The 20,366-nt window shown below is 35.6% G+C and overlaps 1 protein-coding gene across 11 annotated transcripts in view; it reads left to right on the top strand.

Annotated features, from left to right (window-relative positions):
• The window catches only part of QKI (QKI, KH domain containing RNA binding), a 169,563-nt gene that overhangs the window by 141,638 nt on the left and 7,559 nt on the right, over nt 1–20,366 (top strand). For 3 of the 11 annotated variants that reach the window (XM_074862995.1, XM_074863001.1, XM_074862998.1), the window contains 3 exons: nt 11,377–11,464; nt 13,779–14,075; nt 16,736–16,810. In XM_074862995.1, coding sequence (XP_074719096.1) covers nt 11,377–11,464; nt 13,779–14,075; nt 16,736–16,810 — 460 coding nt within the window. Of the gene's footprint in view, nt 1–11,376; nt 11,465–13,778; nt 14,076–15,962; nt 17,382–20,366 lie in introns of all 11 variants that reach the window. The other 8 variants (XR_012628186.1, XR_012628188.1, XM_074862997.1 and 5 more) reach the window with 6 other exon arrangements.

Genomic DNA, 20,366 nt, shown 5'->3' on the forward strand with positions numbered 1-20,366 from the left:
TTTTCAGAATGCAAGGGGGGTTTTTTAAAATGCTAGTAGTAATTTCAAAACTAAATTACTGTTGCTGTCTCTTAATTTTAATATTAAGGATTTATAATCTGCTCTTAAAATATGCAGCAGAATAAAATTTTTTATACGAAGTTGAATATCATAAGAAACTTCTTTTGTGTTACTACTTCATGAAAAATAAGTGGTTCTTATCTGTCAAAATCTGGATGTTAAATACTGACCTTTATGTATGTGATAAATTCCCAAAGCCAAAGCGGTGAATATCTTGAAGCAAGAAGATGGTTTAATTTCCTTTAACACAAGCAATGGGTCTTACTCCAGCTTCAAGTTCCATTTTATTTTTTTTTTCCATGAACTATAATGAATAATTAAAATTAGACTTGTGTATGTTTGAATTAATCTGGATGATTACACTGGAAAACTGTGACTGCATTAAAAAAAAACAAAGTCAAATTATTATCGCTTCTGCTATTCTGGAGCAGTTACAAGAAACTGAAGTATGTTGCATGATTCTTAATGATTTACTAAGAATCCGCTAATCTTTAGTTACAAAAATTGCTAATATTAAAGGAATTGATTACAAAATGAAAATCTGTTGCATGTATATTTTTCTGTAACACTTATAAATGTCAAAAGTATTTTGGCTAAATGTATGAGACTTTGCCTTTTAAGGCTTTTAAAATTATTTTTAATGCTAAATTCGTGATACATAGAAATAAAATAATGATGCAAACTGATAGAAGAAACTTTCATGCCTTCCCTTGGCTCCTGTGTGACAGCATGAATAAATGCTCAGGGCTAGCTGGAGTCCAAGCTGCCTTTTGTCAGTTTATCATCAAGTGAGTGCTTTATCAGCTGATGCTCTTACCTGATAGACAACTCAGAGTACACACACAGGGCTTCTCCTCGGCAGCACATGCTCCTAATAGGAGCCTTCAACAGCAAGACTGGCTTGCCTTTCATTCTTGGGGCAGGAAGGGTTACTTGCCTGCGAGATAGCCACAGGTTGCAGCTCTATTTGTGGATAAGGGAATGTGTTTAGTTGGTCAGGTGGGCCCAGCGGTGCAGCTCCTGGGGAAGAGGCACTCCTCAAAGGCCCTTTGTGCCAGCCTCCGCCAGGCAGCCCTGAGTTCTCGCTCCTGTCTCTGGAAAATAAGCATTGGCTGGCCTCTAAAAGCTGAAAAGAAAGCTCAATAAATAGCAAAGAAAGCCTTCTCCCTAGCAACACACTGCCTTGAGCAGCTTGAGCCTTCAAATGGAAGGTCATATGATTGACATATTTGTCCCCTAAAGAGAGTGCACACAATTCGTTTTTTCACTTCTCTGTATTTTTAAGCTGTGTGAAAGCAGGTTTTAGCCAGCCACACAAGAGAGGAGACTGGCCTGTTGGAATACTACCTCCCCCTCTTTCTGGACTTCATCAGCTCTGAGAGTTCAAGAACAGGAGAGACGTATGTTTAGAGCACCAGTAAAATGCACATAAGACATATATGTGGTGTTATATTCAACAGAGCTATGGGTTGCTTGTATACTTGTAAGCAGCTGGAAGTAATTGTGATCTTTCAGTACTCATTCTCTTTTTTGCAGCTGTTGAGAATTACTGAAAGATACATACTGAGTGCATAGGTCCTTTTACACTTTCAGTGTTGAGTTTCCTCAGTTGGACTAGAAATTTAAAACTTGGGTCAATTTTAAATGTTTGAGCATCTTACATTTAAAAAAAAAAACCCACATTATTTCTGTATATGGTAGCTTTATACAGAGTTCTGAATTAAACAGTCATTAGACTCCTCCTTAGAGGTTGTGTGTGTATAGAAAAGAGAGTGTCAACAAAACTGTCCATTTTCTATTACTTCAAAAATAAAACAATTTATGCAAACGTTTCACAAAAGGGAATGTAGGTGAAATGCAGAAACAATTCTTTTAATCACATTTAGCTGTTACAATTCTTGTTGAAGATTGTTGAGCAGTACTGCTCAACTAAGTGTGACAGTTCAAGAAGCTATTGGAAGACTACTGCTCCCTGAATACTAACGTTTTATAATTGGATAATCATAAACATTCATGTTTTTACTCTGTATTGTAATACATGAATTTATTTTAATTAGTCTGTATTACCTTTTCAGGACATCTCAAGCTGAAGATAAAAATATCTTAAAAGTTACTACTGCAGCTTGAATTCCCATGTGGTAGTCTGCAGCCCTGAATCCTGTGTTTAATGAAACCCGTAAGAGAAGGTACACTTGAAAGATGTGTACTAACTCACAGCAACAGTCTTTGTACTCCTCGTGACCAGCAGTTAGTTTTCTTTTGTTGCTCTAAAAGAGACTTCTCATGTTCTTTCTAGCTTACTAAATTTGATATGAAATGTCATTTTTCTTACTTTTTTTTATTTATTTTCTGTGTGGGAACAGATTAAAAACATAATGGACATGTTTTCCATATGAAAACATGGGGTCATATTTCAGTACCATTTTGAGAATAAAAGGCTTTGTTTATGTACTAAAACATTAGCATAGCTGGAAACAAAATCAGCTGGCACTGGAGTCTCTAGAGTTTGGAACAAAATACTAGTTTTGAAACCCCTTAATGGGGTTGTCCCGTCCTGTCCCCCGTGCTGTCCGAGTTCAGTGTCTTTGCATTTAAGGGAAATTTACAGCCATTCAGAGTGTATAAACTCAAACTTTGAATAGAAACCTCTGGGGATGACAGAGGCAAAAATAAATGTTACATGTCAGGCCAGACTTATCTACAAATATTTTAATTAATCGTTCCGTTGTTGTATTTCTAACAACTGCCTCTAATCTGCACCTATTAGAACAACCACCTTGATCGTAGGTAGTTGTGTAGCGTAAGTTGGTTAAATTACTTTTATAATTCACTTAAAACTCAGGGTGGGTTGAAGCATTTATCACTATATAAGTGGAGTGTGTCAACGCAGTCACATAGTGTTTTGGCACTGCTCAGTCTGCTCAAACGGCTACAGCTGGAATAAAGACCTGCATAATGTAGGTTGTGTTTGATTTCTGCTCTGTTCAGATTCCTAGGATGTTCATGGTACCCGGGATGTTGCTGGTAGAGCCATATGCGGGAAATTCGTACCAGAGGCTTGCCTGGTAGTATCTCATTCAGCATGCTTACGGTTTAGCTCTTGCTTTCAGAATTAAACTAACCAGTGAGGAGGAATTTTGAATATCTAGCATTCCAAAATTAGAAATACCAAAAATAAAGTATTTAGCTCTGAGAGTTTTTTTTAACTGGATTGCACATTGCTAAAAATAGCTCTAATGCTTTAGATTGCATTATTGATAGCTATTTCATTTGAATCTTGATACAAATGTTAGCAAATGTCTATGCTAATAAATCTTAATGTATTTCAGTATAATTGCGCCTTTCTGAAAACATTTTAGAAGGTACTGTATAAATGTGTTTTTCTTTTAGGATTTTTGGGGGTTCGGTCTATATATATGTCATGAAAGATGCATTGCTGTTCTGGAGCTTTATAAATTGCTGAAGCTGTTCTGTGTGGTGTATAGAGGTTCTTGTCACTGATTTTTATTAACACCATTAAAAGGTTGAGGTGCGAGGGAAAGATGAATGATGATAATAAAAAAAAAAAAAGGCTAAACAAAAAGAAAATTCTGGAATTAAGTGTTGTTGAGTGTCTAGTAAAATTGACCTAAGGGACCTTATTTCCTTGAAAGCCCAAAACCCTGTGATTTAAATACAAGCCTGTCACATCTGTCCTAAAGAAATGTTGGGACAGACGTAAAAATCCATTAAGGTCAAGCAGAATGCTACTGGTGATTCCCTCTGCTCCCCCCAGTATATTAACAGCTAGTACCCAGAGGGTATATGGTGAAGAAAGTCTGTAAGTTCCACTGATGCTGTATTTCAGTCTGGCTTATAAAATGCAGTTCATGCTGATTTTCTGTACCTTATCTGTATTTTCTTCTTGCAGAAATGGAAAGTGGGGGAGGGAGGGCATAAGGACTCTCGAAAATATTACTGGTAAGCCAAGTATCATGATTAAACATGGATATGTCAGATAAGGTGATGGGGAAGTGTAAAAAGATATACTGCCTTTTCCCCCTAGTGTATCTTTAACATTATGACCAATGAATTTGTCAAGTGAAACAGCACAGTCTTCTTTGCATATCATTTGAACTGAGAGCTTGCTTTGAAGAAGATAAGCAGACTGTGTTGCCCAGAAGAAATAATGATGCTAATTTATCTTTGCCTGTCCTCATAGACGTAACAGTGTGCATCAGCGTTGAAAAGGAAATAGAGAAATAACTGAGCTATAGCTTGCCACCTATTCAATGCTACAGTATTGTTGATGACATACAGGGCTCTAAGAAATACAGCTGATCATAAAGTAATGATTTATTTTACTTTGTCTCAAAAGTATTTGGAAAAGTTTACTCTCATATAAGAATAGCTGCCAAATTATGCCAGGAACGACCTCTTTGGCAAATTCTCCTCAGCACGAACAAAGCTGTGTTGTAGGCTTTCTGCTCCATCGCCATCAGAAGTGTATAATCAAGGATGAGAAAGTCTTAAGTAACGTAGGGTTTACCAACAACTTCTAACTATCAATACTTACTTTCTGGGCATGGGAAACTGGAAGTCTTTGAATTTTTTGAGGTGAAGGGGGGTGATGGGATGTTTTCCCTTACACTGGGTAGTAGAGTAGTTTACCAGAAGTAAAAGCCTTTACAGAAGTGAAATCTGACGTCTTGCAGTAGGTAATTGATTAATAGTTTAGGTACCCGCATTCAGATTCTTTTAAAAAGCTCTTTTTTTGTGTTTTACATATGGTTGCTTGTCATCTTGCCTAGGATTTCATTGCCATAGGTACTTCCATCTTTTAACGACTTAGATATTAAAAAAAAGACCTTCCAAACGTAGATTAGATTTTAAGTGTGTATAACTTAGCTTCAAGAATTCCAATGTGGTTTAGCCTATGATCTTTTATAATATATTTTACAATATATTGATGTCGGAGATCTGTTTTTTTGGTTTAGTACGTGTATGTCTAGGAATTTGTAGTATATTGTTTGTGAGGTTTTTTGTTTATAAATTATGAATGGAAGGTTTTTGTCCATGAATGGAGACATTCATGTGTAAAGGCTGTTTGACTGGTGCATGGTATGTTAGGAATACTTACTGATCTACAAGTGAATTGCAGTGGAACATTTTTCTTTGTCAGGGAGATAAAAGCATTCTAGAGCTGGGAGAGTCCAGCTAGTATCACAGTGCAAACCTCCAAGCTGCAGCTGTGCGGCTCTATAGCAGCTGGGGACTGTGGGAAGACAGGGTGACAGACCCCTAAGCGGTGGCAGTGCCTCCTGGATAAGTAGGATAAGATCAGTAACAGTAAAATGTTTCAGTAGTGCTGTTGTGTTGTACCAAAATTTGTATTAAATCAATGAATTGAAGTTAGCTTATATTATAGATACGTAGTTTCAAGAATAATGAAAGTCTTTGTATTTAATGTGTGTATTTCCAGAGATGCAGTGGTAGAAAAGTTATGTTTATTCTATGTGGCAACTGTAACTGACTTCTCTATTTGGAGAAGTGTTTTAAGTATCTGTTCATTAGTGTAATGTTCTTCTGTAACTGCGAAGTTCCCTGCCCTTCTGTTTGGAGTGTGTGTAAAACTAGTTAATGCCTTACCTGTGTACTAAAAATGCAATGTGTTACTGGAAAAATTCTCTACCTGAAGTAAATGTGGAGCAAAGCATATGGCCTTGGACAAAATATGGCAGCTGGAAGAGGTCTCTCTGAGGGTGGCCAGAAAGATGCCAAAATGCTGTTGAGTGTTGCTGTTTAACCAGAGGTGGTGCGGGGCAGGCAGGACTGTATGAGAAGCTGATGAGGTGCTTGGAAGGTAAGTGCTGCTCTTTGGTGCTCTTGCATTGCTGATGCTGCCTGGTCATTCTTTCCATGAGCCTGGTGGGACAGGCCTGCTGCAGTTGGCTGGGGAAGATCAGGACTGATGTTTGGCCTCTGTATTTGCAGTTGATTTATCCATCATTTTGCTTCACCATCATTTCCTCTTCCCCCTTGCTGCTCCTTCTCTGATCCTGAAAGGATAGCCCTGGAACAGCTTACAAAGGACTGCTCCCTTCACTAAAGCCAGACTTGGCTGCATTTGGTGCAAGATAAAACCATCTGCAGCCTTTCCTAGGGTTGGGCTCAGTTCAGTTCATGAGAATTCAGCTGAAGTGCAGGGATGTGTGACAGAATTGTTAAAATGTCATCCAAAATGCATGATGTTTGGAAGCTAGACTGTCAATGAAGGTCACTAACATCACCTAAATAAATGTATCTATATAATTATGAATGTAGGAAGAAAGTGTATTTGTTGTATTTTCCAGAGAACTTACTTTAAAAGGAAAATGAGCATTGTACAGGGAAGGTATATATGTTTGTACAGAAATGCTAAAAGCCTTCCCTGCCTGCATTGGTAATAACGAGAATCAGAGTAGGTTCTGAGACTTAGCTGGGTAAGACTGTGAGGCTCAAGGAGCTCTGTCAGGATAAAGTATCCCTGCTATCATACAAGTGAGTGGATTGTTTGGTTTGTGAATTAACTCAGCTGCAGTCACCTTCCATGTGGAACAGTTGGGGTCCGGCAGCAGTATGGCAGGGCAGTATGGGCACTGACTGGCTCCACTGGACGCTAGCTCATGGATCTCTGCTCTGTAGCAAACACTGCTACTTGATCCTTCTTTTCTTTTAAGATAGTATCTTTCTTCTCTACTGTAATTTGTTATAGGGTTCTCAGAGTTGACTGTATGCAATCTACCTGTCACCTCTGAAGACTGTTATCAACCTTTGAAGTCCTTCATTGATACAGCACAGTGAATGCATTTCTGTTTGGAGTGAGTCTGTATGTCTGTCTGTCTTACACCTTGATACCATATCTATCTAGTGTGTGTGTTTTGTGTATAAATAAGAAGTTAAACTGTGTAATGCTCTTAAGGACACACTGTATGTATATGAGGATCTGAGGCATTTATAATGACTAATAATAATTTCAGAAGGATTAATTAAACAAAAGAATTCTCTGAGGGTCTTGGGGTATCTGAGGTTGAAGTATAGCTTGGACATTGATAATGAAATCATTAAAAAAATGGAGTGCTTTATCTGAGCTCCCTATTTCATGACATGAAACAAGCTCTTACTAATAGTTTGTTACTAACTGCACACTCATATGCATTATTACAATCTGCATACTCAGTTTATTACATAACTGCATTCCTCTTTTTTAAAAACAGACAGTATTGCCCAATGTTGGAGACAGAATTGTGGTTTTAACTGAGCATCAATGTGGTCAGCGTTGTGTATTTTATTTGAAATTGTTTTATTTTTGGAAGTGTTTCCCCAGAGACTTCACATAGGTGGCACTTGTAATTGTTACTAGTGTTTTGAACCGTATGACTATTAATCCTGCTCTGATAAAGATTAGAAAACAAGTTACTTAAAAATACAGTGGTCACTGGCATTTGATCTCCTTCAGGTCTTTTTATTGCTAGCCCAAGTAGAGCTGAGCTGCTGTGAGGAGTATTGACTGTATGTTCATAAAACTGTAATGCCAGTTGTCCGTGCACAGTTGGCTTTGTTAGGATTTGCTACTTGCATCTCTTCAGTATTTGTATTCAGTGAGCAGTTGCAAGTGCTTACATTTAAAGAATTATGTTTCAAGATACCATTTAAGGTTTTTTTCTTAATCTGCATGTTATATTGTACATGAGAAATACAAGGAAAGCACTGGAGATTTAAGAGGATGAGAGGCTTGAGTCAATCACTTGAGCTTCAACTTAGTAATGCAAATCTGGCTTTAAGTGACCTTATTGATGTTTGCTCAAAGTAGCTTCCTTTTGGTACAAATGACTGAGCTTTGTTGTAGCTATTGTACAGGTAATGTACTGTCCCTTTAGAGATTGCCTTTGTATCCCTGATGCAACCTCTCTTTGCTTTAACAGAGACTGCCTGCAGAAATGCCTGGAGCTAAGATAGATTGCATCGGTGTGCCTCATTTGATCAACTGTCAGCAACGGATAGAGAGGATAGGGCAGGCAAAAACATGCGCCCATTGCTCTAGCCCAGCTCCTGGAAATTTGAGGGTTTGGCTCTTGGTGAATGATGGTCAAATTAGAGAGCTTGATACCAGAGAATGAAGGACATGACAGCATATCTGAAAGGGTCCTGACCACTTCTGTGACTTATGCCTAGAAGAGAGGTGACAAGCGACCGTTGCAAGTTTAGGGTGTGAGGGGATAGCAGGATTTTGAGCAGTACTAGTAGGGTGGTGCAAATAGTTCTAAGCACCCATGTCTTGAGGAGATAGTATTGTATAATAAACAGTGCCATCTTCTGGGAGGAATCGGAATGATGCCCTTGTGGTCAGAATTAAAGATGTTTTTTAAGTGGGGTGGGGTTTTTTTTTGTTTGGGTTGGGTTTTTTCCTATCTAATAAATGCTTTGAAAAACAAAATACCAGAAGTTGAAAGACAATGTTAATGTCTAGTAATGCAAGTCCACATCCTACATCTGTGAGTTATCACTGATACAGTCTTTAAGGAGCAGTTTTAAACTGTGTTTTGAAGTCTGTTTAAAAGAACAAAAGTTTATCAACTGCTGAGCAGTACTCCAGAGAAGTAGATCTCAAAAATAAAAGTTAAAAACTTGGTTTGCTTTGTGTGCTGAAGTCCATTATTATTTTTGTAAACATACTTTGTAAAACCTAGGTAACTGCAACATGTTTTCTCATAGGAAGGATAGTGACCTATAGGAAAATGTTAAAGATCCAAAGTAGGAATGATTACTTCATCTTTTATTGCTTTTAAGTTGTTAGAACTCCTTTTTTGGGGGATGTCAGAGAGGAAAAAAAAAGTTTTCTATTTTAAAATTATTGTCCTATAAATAGTTACATTTGGGAAATATTCACTGTGATGCAAAATCTGGGATTAGAGTTACTAAAATTATCCTAGCAAGTGGAATGTAAGATTCAGCATTTACTGCGACTCATTAATGGTGTCAGATCAATCACCCGAACTCTTATTTGGAGGAAGTGAGCAATTTTAGTAACATTAATGGAACTATATGGGAGACGCAGCTGACATTGTGAGGAGGTTTTTTTGTTACACGCTTTCAAATAAATAACTAAAGGAACCCAAGCAAAAAACCAATAACAAAGTATAACCATAGAGGGGGAGGGGAAAGGAGGAGTCAATATATTATAAATTTTTATTGCTAAAATAAGTTAGATAAGGTATATCCAGAATGACAAGAATTTGTGGGCTCTGGATAGACAGATTTGGAATTGGTTTTATTGCATCATGATTGTCTACGTAATTTACCAGCAAAGATGCAATGGAATAATAGTTTCTTAAAAAAACCCAAAATTCTTTTGCGTGTAAATTTTAAGTCTGTTCTGAGTATGTCATATTAAGCATGATATAATCAGTATGTTTTGTATTCCAGAGTGTCTTGTTTTAATGACTATGGAGTCTGAGGTTTCTGGATAGTACAATACTTAACTGTACAATTAATTTGTACAATTAAAATGGTAATTGAATGTGTATTTACTTTTTCAATATTAGTGTTAGCTTGGTCTGTCACACAGTATTTAATATATAAAGAAATTGTCTAACTTTCAGTATACTTTGAATGTTTAACAACAACATAGATTGTTACTGTGTTTAATTTTTGTGTTTATGCAAGTCCTCAGTTAGGACTTTCATTTCTGACATCTGAAAGTAATTTAGTTTTGACCCATCTTACCATGTTGATTTTAAGTTGTTGATAAAAATCAGATGTTAAAGTTTCCATTGCAAGGGGTGGTGGTCCTTAAGCATACTTCACACTAAGTACTACACTTGCTTAGATACAATTAAAAAACTTTTTTTGTCTTGTAATTTAGTAAATTACTTCTCCATAGTTTGGGAGTAAAGTATGTAGAACAGTATTTTGCTTCAAACTAGCCCGAAAAAATATTTCCATATACATTTGGAACACTGTGTGTAGGTAATCCTATTAACTCTAAACTAGTTTGAGATGATGTTTCACCAGTGCAGTGCTGTAATGGACACAAAGTTATTTAATAGGACTCTATGATTATTGGTGGTGATTGCTGTTCTTTGTGGCTTTTAATTCTGTTTTTTTGTAACCACTCATGCTCTTGGAAGTCCTAGTTCAACCATCTGTAAGAGTTGTAGTTTAAGACAAGTGAATAACTCTCTCTGAAATCAGACTTTAAGATTTTCAGAGCGGATAGCACAGTATGTTATTATCCAGGTTCCCATTAACTTGGAAAACGCTGTTCCAAACATCTGGAAAACATTGTTTGAATAGACAAGATAAGTAAAAATATAATAAGTCCTGTTTAGCAAAGGAAGAATGCAATGCAGCTGACACTGAAGCTGCCCTCCTTTGCATCAGACTGAGAATTTCAGCAGTGGCATTCAACACAAGAAGCAAGGTGGTAACTTAAAGTAGATGCTGACCATCTCTCTTGGGTTTCCTATATCTGATTTTTCTGTTTGATAGGATGTAGACTAAACAAATGGTAGTATTTCTGGAAAGACAAGTCAGAAACTGTGTCTGATCTTAAAACTAAAATTGTTCTAGTTAGAAATTTTTGTTAGTAACTGAAGAAGTAAGCTTTTCTACTGAATGCTGTGTAATATTTATGCAAGTTGCAGGATATTGATGGAGCAGATAACTTCAGGGAAGTAATTTACATGGAAGCAAAACCAAGTATAATGCATACTGTGTAAATAGTAGTTATATCCTAATTGGAATACATCTACATGTCCCAGAATTATGAATTCTGCCTTACACCAGTTGTTGATGTCCTGTTTGGAAAGCCAGTCAAAGTTTGTTGTTTATTTTTTGTTTGGCCACCCCCACCCCCAGTAGTCAGTATTGACTACAGTGGAGCAAGTTACAATAAATTGAAGTTGCTTAAAATTTGTGGTGTCTATGCTTCCTCTAGCCCAATAATATAATTTTTTAAAAGATTCCATTAGGAGTACATGAATACGCTTACTAAAACTTAAAAAATGTCCTTAAACAATTTCTGTCAAACACAACTTAGACTTAACCCTAGTTTTATAATTTATGGTATGAGCCTTTTTCAAAACTCCTTTAAGATCTTTATCAATACCACTTAATGATAAACAACAGGCAACTTGCACTTAATTTTAAGGAAGACAAAGCTTATTGGTTTTGTGACTAACAGTAAGCAAGTATTTTGTTTAGTTAAAACTTGAAGGCATTTTATTCTAGGTCTCTTAGATCTTGTGCACTAGCGAATTAATAAGCCTGACTTTCTTCCCATCTTTTCACACACAGGCAGAAGGAGAAGACAGCCTTAAAAAGATGCAGCTGATGGAGCTGGCAATTCTGAATGGCACCTACAGAGATGCCAACATCAAATCACGTAAGCATGTCATAAGCTCGAGGGTCAATGCCGTAGTAATGTTTGCAGGTTTTGATTTCTAAAGCTATTTTTTAGCAAATGTGGAGTAGCAACTGTGTTGGAGAATGGAAGGCAGTAAAAAACAAAAAAACAGTAGGTAGCTGTTGCAAAAGATCTTCTGGAGATAACTTATGTCAGTTCCAGGGTTTTTTGTTTGGTGTTCCCCCCCTTTGTTTTTTTTAAACAGTATGTCTGGGTTGAAATATTTACAAATATATAGTTAAAAAAATTCAACCCTTAAGCTAGATTTTTCTATTTTACAGTCATTTTTTTTCTTAATACGTGTAAAGGACAATAGACTCCTTTTCAATTTTATTTTTAGAGATTTAATTTGAAAATGTTACAGATGTTCAGGATACTGTGAATACATTTTTCTATATTATATTCCTTCCTTTCATCTTGCTTGCATGTGTCCCCCCAATGTTATGTTTCTCCAACAATTCATCAACTGATTTCACAGCTGAGTTCACAGGGATCAGTGATGTAATGAGCCATTTTTACGATTTCTTCCATTATATTTATGTGAAAATGCTTTTGCAAACGCATGTATGCACAGGTTTACACTTGAAAATTAATTACATACACCTACTAATGAGAGCATATACCTATTATGTGTGATACAAATTATTTTCCCTACTTGAAAATCTAATTTCTCCTCCTGAAAAAGTAGTTGCTGATATCGTTCCAAAGTAAATTTTTGCTGTAGCTGTGATACAGATGTCAAATGTAAGCACAGTTAAATCAGTCTTTTCACTAAGGGCCTACTGATATTTGCAAATTTGTTTCTCCACACAGTCACCATTTCAGTGTTGAATATGTTTAAAGGTTGGAATGCAGTTAGGTCAATTTGAGAGTGCTTACACCAGTGTAATTATTCTGATTTGAAAAGAGACATAAGCAAGGGTTTTTACCACTACAATGGTAGTAGTAAATCTTTCAGCCCTAATGAACACTGTAATATTTAAAGCTAGATCAATTTTAAATATATTTTAGTCTCTAAATTATTGCAAATTTATGAGAAAAATAGCTTTCAGATTAGCCTGAGTTGATGCAAACTGATGCATAGAAACCTTTATATTAATTTGAGCAATTTCTTTGTCTGATCTATTCCCACTGGTCTATCGTATCTGTATAAGTGGGAAGATGGATTTTTTTTTAAAATTATTTTTTGACTAGAGATTTCCACACTAATACTCAGTTTTTGATAATAAGGCAATGTCACTGTTTGTCTTTTGATTTTACTGAAAATTTGAAGATGTAGAAGCCATACTGGTTTAATTTGCATTTAAGAAAGGACATGAAAATGTTTGAGGAGGTTTTTTTTATTACACATTCAGTCTGAGCACTTTTGTTTAAAAAATAAAAATAATTAAAAAACCACTAGTCTCAAATCTGAAAAGCTTCCGCTACATTTCTCTTTTCAGACCACCTGTAAGTCAGTTAAAACAATGTAGATCAACAGTAATGCATAGAAATCTATAAATTATAACCCTTTAAAATTGACTGTTACCAGCTGATGCGTGTTTAACAAGTTGTTAATTTTGTGTGCCAACAGGCTTCAAATAACACTTAATGAAATGTGCTAGCACCATTTAAAACAAAACCAAAAGCAAAAACAAGCACCTCTTTTCTTTAACCTAAGCAAGGCCATAGCGAGCTTCTAATACAAAGGAAGTATTTTATTTTGGGGAATTTGATATGGAAATCACTTTCGAGTCTATTTTAGTCACACTAAAGCAGGAGAGGAGATGCATTGTGTTTCTAGGTCATCTTTAACTTCACTGATCTTGAAAACTGGAATTGTGTATATGTTTAAGTACAATCTTAAGATGTGTAAAAGCTGTAGACTCATACGACAGCTCTGCATAACTGAGTATCTGTGGACTCTATAGTTGCACTAAATTTTGTACTCTGTATTTGATTATGACAGTATTTTCCTTGTATCTTCTGCATGCATTTCAGTCTCATGCAGTCTTGATAGCATAAATGAAGAAATGTGGTCTAAATGGAGCTTTTGTGCTGTGTAACCTGTTTGAGAAATCTACCTCACTGTTTTACAATGGCTTTTTTATTTTGCATGTTCATACTTAATCACACTGGAAAATGGAAAGCTGTTTGCATTTGAATGGTGTGCTTTGGCACTGTGTGATCAGCGCATGTACTAATGATTTCCTTTTATTTTTCTTCTTTCCTACTTTTCCCCTTTTTTCCCATTCTTTCCACGTTTTGTACTGCTATCTCCATACTTTCCTCTGAATTTCTTTGCTTACTGTAGCAGCCCTTGCCTTTTCTCTTGCAGCAACAGCCCAGGCTCCAAGGATTATTACTGGGCCTGCGCCTGTTCTCCCACCAGCTGCCCTGCGTACTCCTACGCCAGCTGGCCCTACCATAATGCCTTTGATCAGACAAATACAAACCGCTGTCATGCCAAACGGAACTCCTCATCCCACCGCTGCAATAGTTCCACCCGGACCCGAAGCTGGTTTAATTTACACACCATATGAATACCCCTACACGCTGGCACCAGCTACATCAATCCTTGAGTATCCTATTGAACCTAGTGGTGTATTAGGTAAGATCTTTGTACACGTATGACTGGAGAATATGTTGCCTGTGCTTTTATGATATTTACAAGGTAGATGTCATGGGGCTCAAAGGAAAAAAATTTGAAGCAACAGTCTTATCTCAGGTATATCAAAACTGCTTCAGAAGACTGCTGAAATGTGGTAACTCTTAAACATTTTAAACATGCTTTTCATTATTAAATGTGTGTGTTTAGTATATTAATAAGATTACTGAAAATAAAATCTTAGCATTTGTATGACCCTAGATGGTGGATACATAGGCAAGGGAAAAAAAAAGTTGTTGTCTATTATATGTCATTTGGGCTCCCGTAAAGACCAGATTTGTTTGTGCTCTCTAGCATAAATTAATTTCCAGTAATTTTTGGAAGAGAGAACTTCTATTTTGCTATACCTTTTTAGTAGCAAAACTGGAAAGAATGGAAAGGTCTTTTTTTAGTTTGTTGGAGTTTTTGTTTCTTTAGTACACAACTGATGAATCTCTCTTCAGTGTCAAAAAATCCTGAATCATTTTGTAAGCAGAAAACAGTTTCAGTTAATAACTAAAGGGTGATACAATTAGCAACTTTACTGATGGTTTCTATATATATCCATCATTCCTAATATTTCAGACCATTGACTTGCTGTGTGAAGGCAAGAAATATAAAGCAGCCGTGACAATTTAAGTTAACTGGTCAATATGGAAAAAGCAGTTTCAGTAGTTTCTTCCTTTGCTACCCTCTACAGAATCTAAATAATGTTTTCTCTTCAGCTTGTTCTGAATTGCATATGACCTTGGTGCTGCATAATGTTGATTTTATAGGACTTTGATCTTAATTTGTTCAGTGGCAGTTACTGATTTACACAAATTCTAAACATCTCTAATAAACACTGGACAATAAGGTTCAAAGTCAGTATCTTGTTGAAAGTATTGCAAAAAAATCAGTGCTTCACTTACGTGACAAATACTTGTTGAGTTATTTGCATGTGTGCATGTTCCCATGTTTGAGCAATAAAAAAGAAAATGTATTTCAGACTTCTGCCTTTCAGGATTAGTGAATCAATAATAAAAATTATAGTAGGACAAAAGTATGCCGTAGGTCTGTCTTTGAGCAGCTTATGGTTGTTGTCCATTACCCCATAGCCAAAACTCAGTGAGCATATGATAATGTCATCATTTATTAATTTTCCACGAACATGTAAATATTCTCCCCAGCTACTCCACCCCCAGTCTTTACCAGTCCACTTACAATATGTCCTGGGGTAAAGTCACAGTTACAGGTATCATCACAGAAGTTGTCAGTTGCTGGTTAGTGGCAAACCCCTCTATTACATTCAGCTAATAGCAAGTAAAGAAATACATCATTCCATAGTAATAATGTAATATGATGTAGGGAATTTTGATTTCTTGCAGGATTTTCTGTAAAGAGCTAGGAGGGGAAAATGACTCCAAAAAAGGGATTTGTAACCATTGCATACTTTGGGCTTAGCTGTGAGAGCACAGGTGTATTGCTCAAAACAAATCTCACCAAGTAATCTTATTTAAAAAAGGAAAAGGGAGCAGGAAGGATGGATGGGGTGAGGTGGGCAGGAAACCCACACTCCCACTTAGGTAGCATAGAATCAATAACTCTTAATACATCTGCTCTATTATCTGAGCAATTGTATAGAGTTAATTGAATTAAGTCAGTTTTTCATTGAGTTTTATTTTGCAGTACACTAATTCTCATTAATAGTATGCTATATTTTGTCCATTTTTGTGGTGGACCTTTAAGATGTCTTAAAATAATTCTGTTAAAAATGGGAGAAATGCATCCCTATTAGTATTATTGGGGATATTGGTGTTGGGATCAAATTTTAGTTGGTGACTAACTTAATTCCCTTCCTTTTATCTTCAGGTATGGCTTTCCCAACGAAAGGCTAAGAATTCAAGAACGGTCTTAACTGATCCTTCATCAGATCTGAATTTTAACAAATGCTTAGTTTCAGCAGCCTTGAAAAAAGCTTGGCCTAGCAGTCAGTGACTTACTTGCACTTTTTTGCACATAGATTTAAAATAAAATAGTGCTATTAATTTGGATTAGCTCCTATTATTACAGAGTAGCTGTAATTTATGAGTGTATAGTGGTATACTGACTGCTAAGTGTTCTATATAGTGTTTGCTTTACTAATCACCTAATTCATTGCAGTTCATACTTATTGACTTAAATTTTAAAATCACAGTCTGTAGGCTTGAAGAATTGCTTTAAAACTTTTTTTTTTTGTGGTAGAACTGGAAGTGATCTTAAGGTTAGCAAATAATTGTCAGTATTAAAAGATGGCATTATTTAAAATAGTCCTGCTGCAAGAAAGGCACTTCAGTGAATATGTGACTAGTAAAGCTTAAATGTGCTTGGGTCTAATAGATTTCATGAAATACTGTAATTTTGGGATTGTAAATGAATGGATTAAACAGGTTAAGGCCAGGATGTTTAAAATAAATGCAATATTAATCTGCACAGATAAACTTCTTTTTAAGATTAAGATTTGAAACTACTGTGCCTTAACTTGTTGCTTTTCTTAAAATGAACTTTTGTAGTTAATGATCATTTAAATCCATTTTGATAAACCTGCTGTTAATGTTTTCTTTGAATGTTTTCTAACTTTGTCTTGGTAATTGCAATTTAACTAGGTGCGGTGGCTACTAAAGTTCGAAGGCACGATATGCGTGTCCATCCTTACCAAAGGATTGTGACCGCAGACCGAGGTTAGTTTAGTTCTGCAGTTCTTGTTTGTAAGAAGTGCTTTGAGTGTACATGAGATTTGCAACACCACAGCTGGTTAACCAAATACCCTATTTTGACCCATTCATTATTTTTCACGAAAATATGAATAGTTAATATTTTAAAGCTTTGGGAATGCTTGTGTTTTTAAAAACATTTTGTGAACTTGGCTTTCCCAGCTCAATTAAATATATAAACTTTGTGATATATTTAATATAAATGCTATAACTGATTCCCTTTTAAAAACTATTTAAAAATCCATCTGCATCAGGAAACACTATGAATTCAGTGCTGTAATAATTAATTCGGTTGTGTTCCTCCCCTCTCCCCCCAGTTTGTTCTTTTAATTGGTGTGGAAATATCAGATTGGTGTTGCAAAATAAAATGAATGGATGATTGCTTAATGAGAAAGAAGTAAAGGAATAAATGCCTCCTGTCTGTGTCTGGAGAAATCTGAAGATTTAGATTCCTTTTTTTCCAATAAACTTTTGAGCCACTGTACTGTATATTATGAGGAGGATGCATGTTCTCAGATACCTGACTGAATTCAGAAAGGTAAGGGCTGTGAAGATAATACTTCAAAAGTTGTTTGAGTTTGAATTACTAAGGGTGGGGAAGGGAGGGTGTTTGGGGGTTTTTTTGCCAAAATCTATTTCTTGGTATTTGCCTTTTGCTGCTAAAATGTGTAACCTGAAGGAGAAGCAACTTTTGAAGTTCTGTTGGTGAGATGACATCCAATATTTGGGCATCTCTCTTTAAGCCTTGAATGGAAAGTAAATCTTCATTTTTCTCCTGCTCCTCAAGTGTAATGCCTTTGGACCCCTGAATGAAGTATTTAAGCTTATTGAGAAAAGTGATATTTTCGGTTTATTGACATTGGCTAGGAAGCAGTGTGTGGGCTGAATTCTTATCCCATCCCTGCTGCTGACTCACTGTGGGTTTCGGCAAGTCATTTAATCTCTCTGTGTATGTTTTCCCATCTGTAAAATAAGGATAATAATACTTCCCTACCTCACAGGGGTGTTGTGGGGGTTCTTGTTTTGTACAGGGCTTTGAGGATGCAAAGCGTTATGTGCCAAGTATTATTATTCTGCTCTCATCAAAACCAGTGTTGTGCAGGCTTCTATGATACTGTAATATTCAAAAGCCAAATTCAGGTGACAGATCTGACATCTCTTAACATTGACTACACTTCACTTCTCACAACCTTCCATAAATTAACTGCAAGAAACAAAACAGATTTCAGTCAATACGGTAAAAAGTGCCCTCCTGGATATTTGCTATATTTATGTAATACTTCTATTTTTCATATGATCTTACGCTTTACAGAAAATGTAAAGCATAGTGTACATAGTATAAAGACACTACTTAAGTTTTCTAGAAGACTGCTGCTTCTTTTGTACCACCACACACTATTTACAGCCCATTGGCTTGTTCTTATTTCTTGAGAACTCTTCAATGGGCAACAGGGTATAATCAGAATAAGGTCATAGCCCATGGTTACCAAAAAAAAAGAGGGGAAAAAAGGAAAATTTTTTTTTAAAAAAAAAAAGAGGAAAAAAAGATGGAAACCTATCTCTGTCAAGAGTAATTAATTGGATGATAAGGATTTCGTTGCGTTTGAAAGTTTGACCTGATGTTACAAAATCAGTTTTTGCTAATGGTCTTTCATGATCTGCAATGGTAGTTTCAGGTGAGAGGTGAGGCTATCTTTTTGTTTAATTAGATATTTGTCTGAGACAACTAATAAATATACTGATAAAGCACAGGGGAGGGAAATACCAATTTGTAGTTGAAGTTTGTTATTGTAGTGTTTACTCAACATATATTTTAAATACTTTGTGAAGGACCTAGATGTTTCATCTGGGTCTCTTGTAAGTAATTGAAATTAATTATTTGTATAATTTCACCTTCTCTTAAAATACAGCCATTTTCTGATAACACAGTGTTCATGTCTAGCAATATTGGAAGCCCACTGTCTTAAGTAGCTAAATAAATACACATGGCTTATCTCCTGTGGAATAAGTCATGCATACCTCTCCTTTAGCATGAAAACCATGCTGATATTTCAGGAGAATGTTATTTTTAAAGTCTTATCTAAATAATCCCGATGTGTATTAAGAAACTTACACAAAGTTAATTTTACAACTGCACTTCATTGTATTTTGAATTTGAAATCCTAGATAATCACTGCACAGGTTTAACAGTTTCACAAAAGGTTTTGAAGAGAACTTTGTTCAGCAATAGAATAGTTTCTTTTCATGAGCTAAAGTTATACTGTGAAATTAAAATACTACCAGTATTTACCATATTCACCTATTTGGTTATTCTGTCACCAATATAATTCTATAGCTATAGCCATGAAAAACAATGTCAGCAAACCGAAAAGCTTTTTTTTCAATGTGGAAACTTTTTTTTATATAGTTAAATGTCACTAAATCTATATTCGCATTCATTGGGTCTAAAGTTTTTTTAAAATTCTAAATCGACTTTCAGATTACCTTGTAGTACTACTGCATTCACTTTTTAAGTAGGTTTTTATTCTTTGCATAGTTTTTTTTTAGAGGTAAGCACTGCATTTAAAGCAAGAATCCCCAAATGTGTAAATGTTTTACTCTTACAACTAAGCATTTAGAATTGGTGAAGGGTTGAAAAATATAGCTCATTTTAACTCAGAATAAACCCCCAGTTTATAAATAATACAAAATTGAATTTGATGCATATAACAGAGAGACTGACTGATTTAATTGTAATAAACTGTAAATGGTGTTGCACAGTTGACAAACCTGTGTGTACTGTAGAAGGCCAGAGACTTGGCAGAGGATGTATCACAGGTGTACTGGTATTTTTAAAAGGTAGCTTGCTCCACAAGAAATATTAATGCTGAGAATTTTCTTGAATGTTTTATCCAAACCAACTGTCACATAATTTATATATAAATTTTAATACCATTTAATCAAAATTGTAATCAGTATCAAAATGCTTTAAGAGTCTGTTTCTAGTATACCTGTAAAGTGGTGAGATTGTGCCACATAAAATATTTATTTTTATTTTTGCTTATTTTTGAAACAGCTGGTTTAATGTAAACAAATCCCACTTAGCATGATTCTGAAAAAAATCAGGGAGTATGTGGTCTCATTTATGTTACAGTAGTAATTTTTCATAGAGTTATGAACTGTATCCTAAATGATAGGCCATTTTAGTATGTGAAAGTAAATCAGCCCATGAGAAAGATTGCTAAATCAATGCTATCTGTGAATATTACACCTACTGGACTTCATTTTATGTAATGGCACAAATCTGACTTTGCACTGAATACCTTTCTCACTTTCATCTCCTCTGCCTTAGTCAAAGTGGCAACAGTACAAAAACTTTATCAACCTCAGAATTTATTAGCTATAATTAAGCTGTTGAATGAGTCTTAAAAAATATATTAAAAAAAAAAAAATCATACTACTGTTAAGTGGACCAAGTTTGGTGAAGGAGAATGTGAGAGAATGATAAAAGAAGGAACAGCTCAAGAACATTGGGAATGATAAC

Source organism: Strix uralensis, chromosome 3 (assembly GCF_047716275.1).
Source record: "Strix uralensis isolate ZFMK-TIS-50842 chromosome 3, bStrUra1, whole genome shotgun sequence".
NCBI classification, from domain to species: Eukaryota; Metazoa; Chordata; class Aves; order Strigiformes; family Strigidae; genus Strix; species Strix uralensis.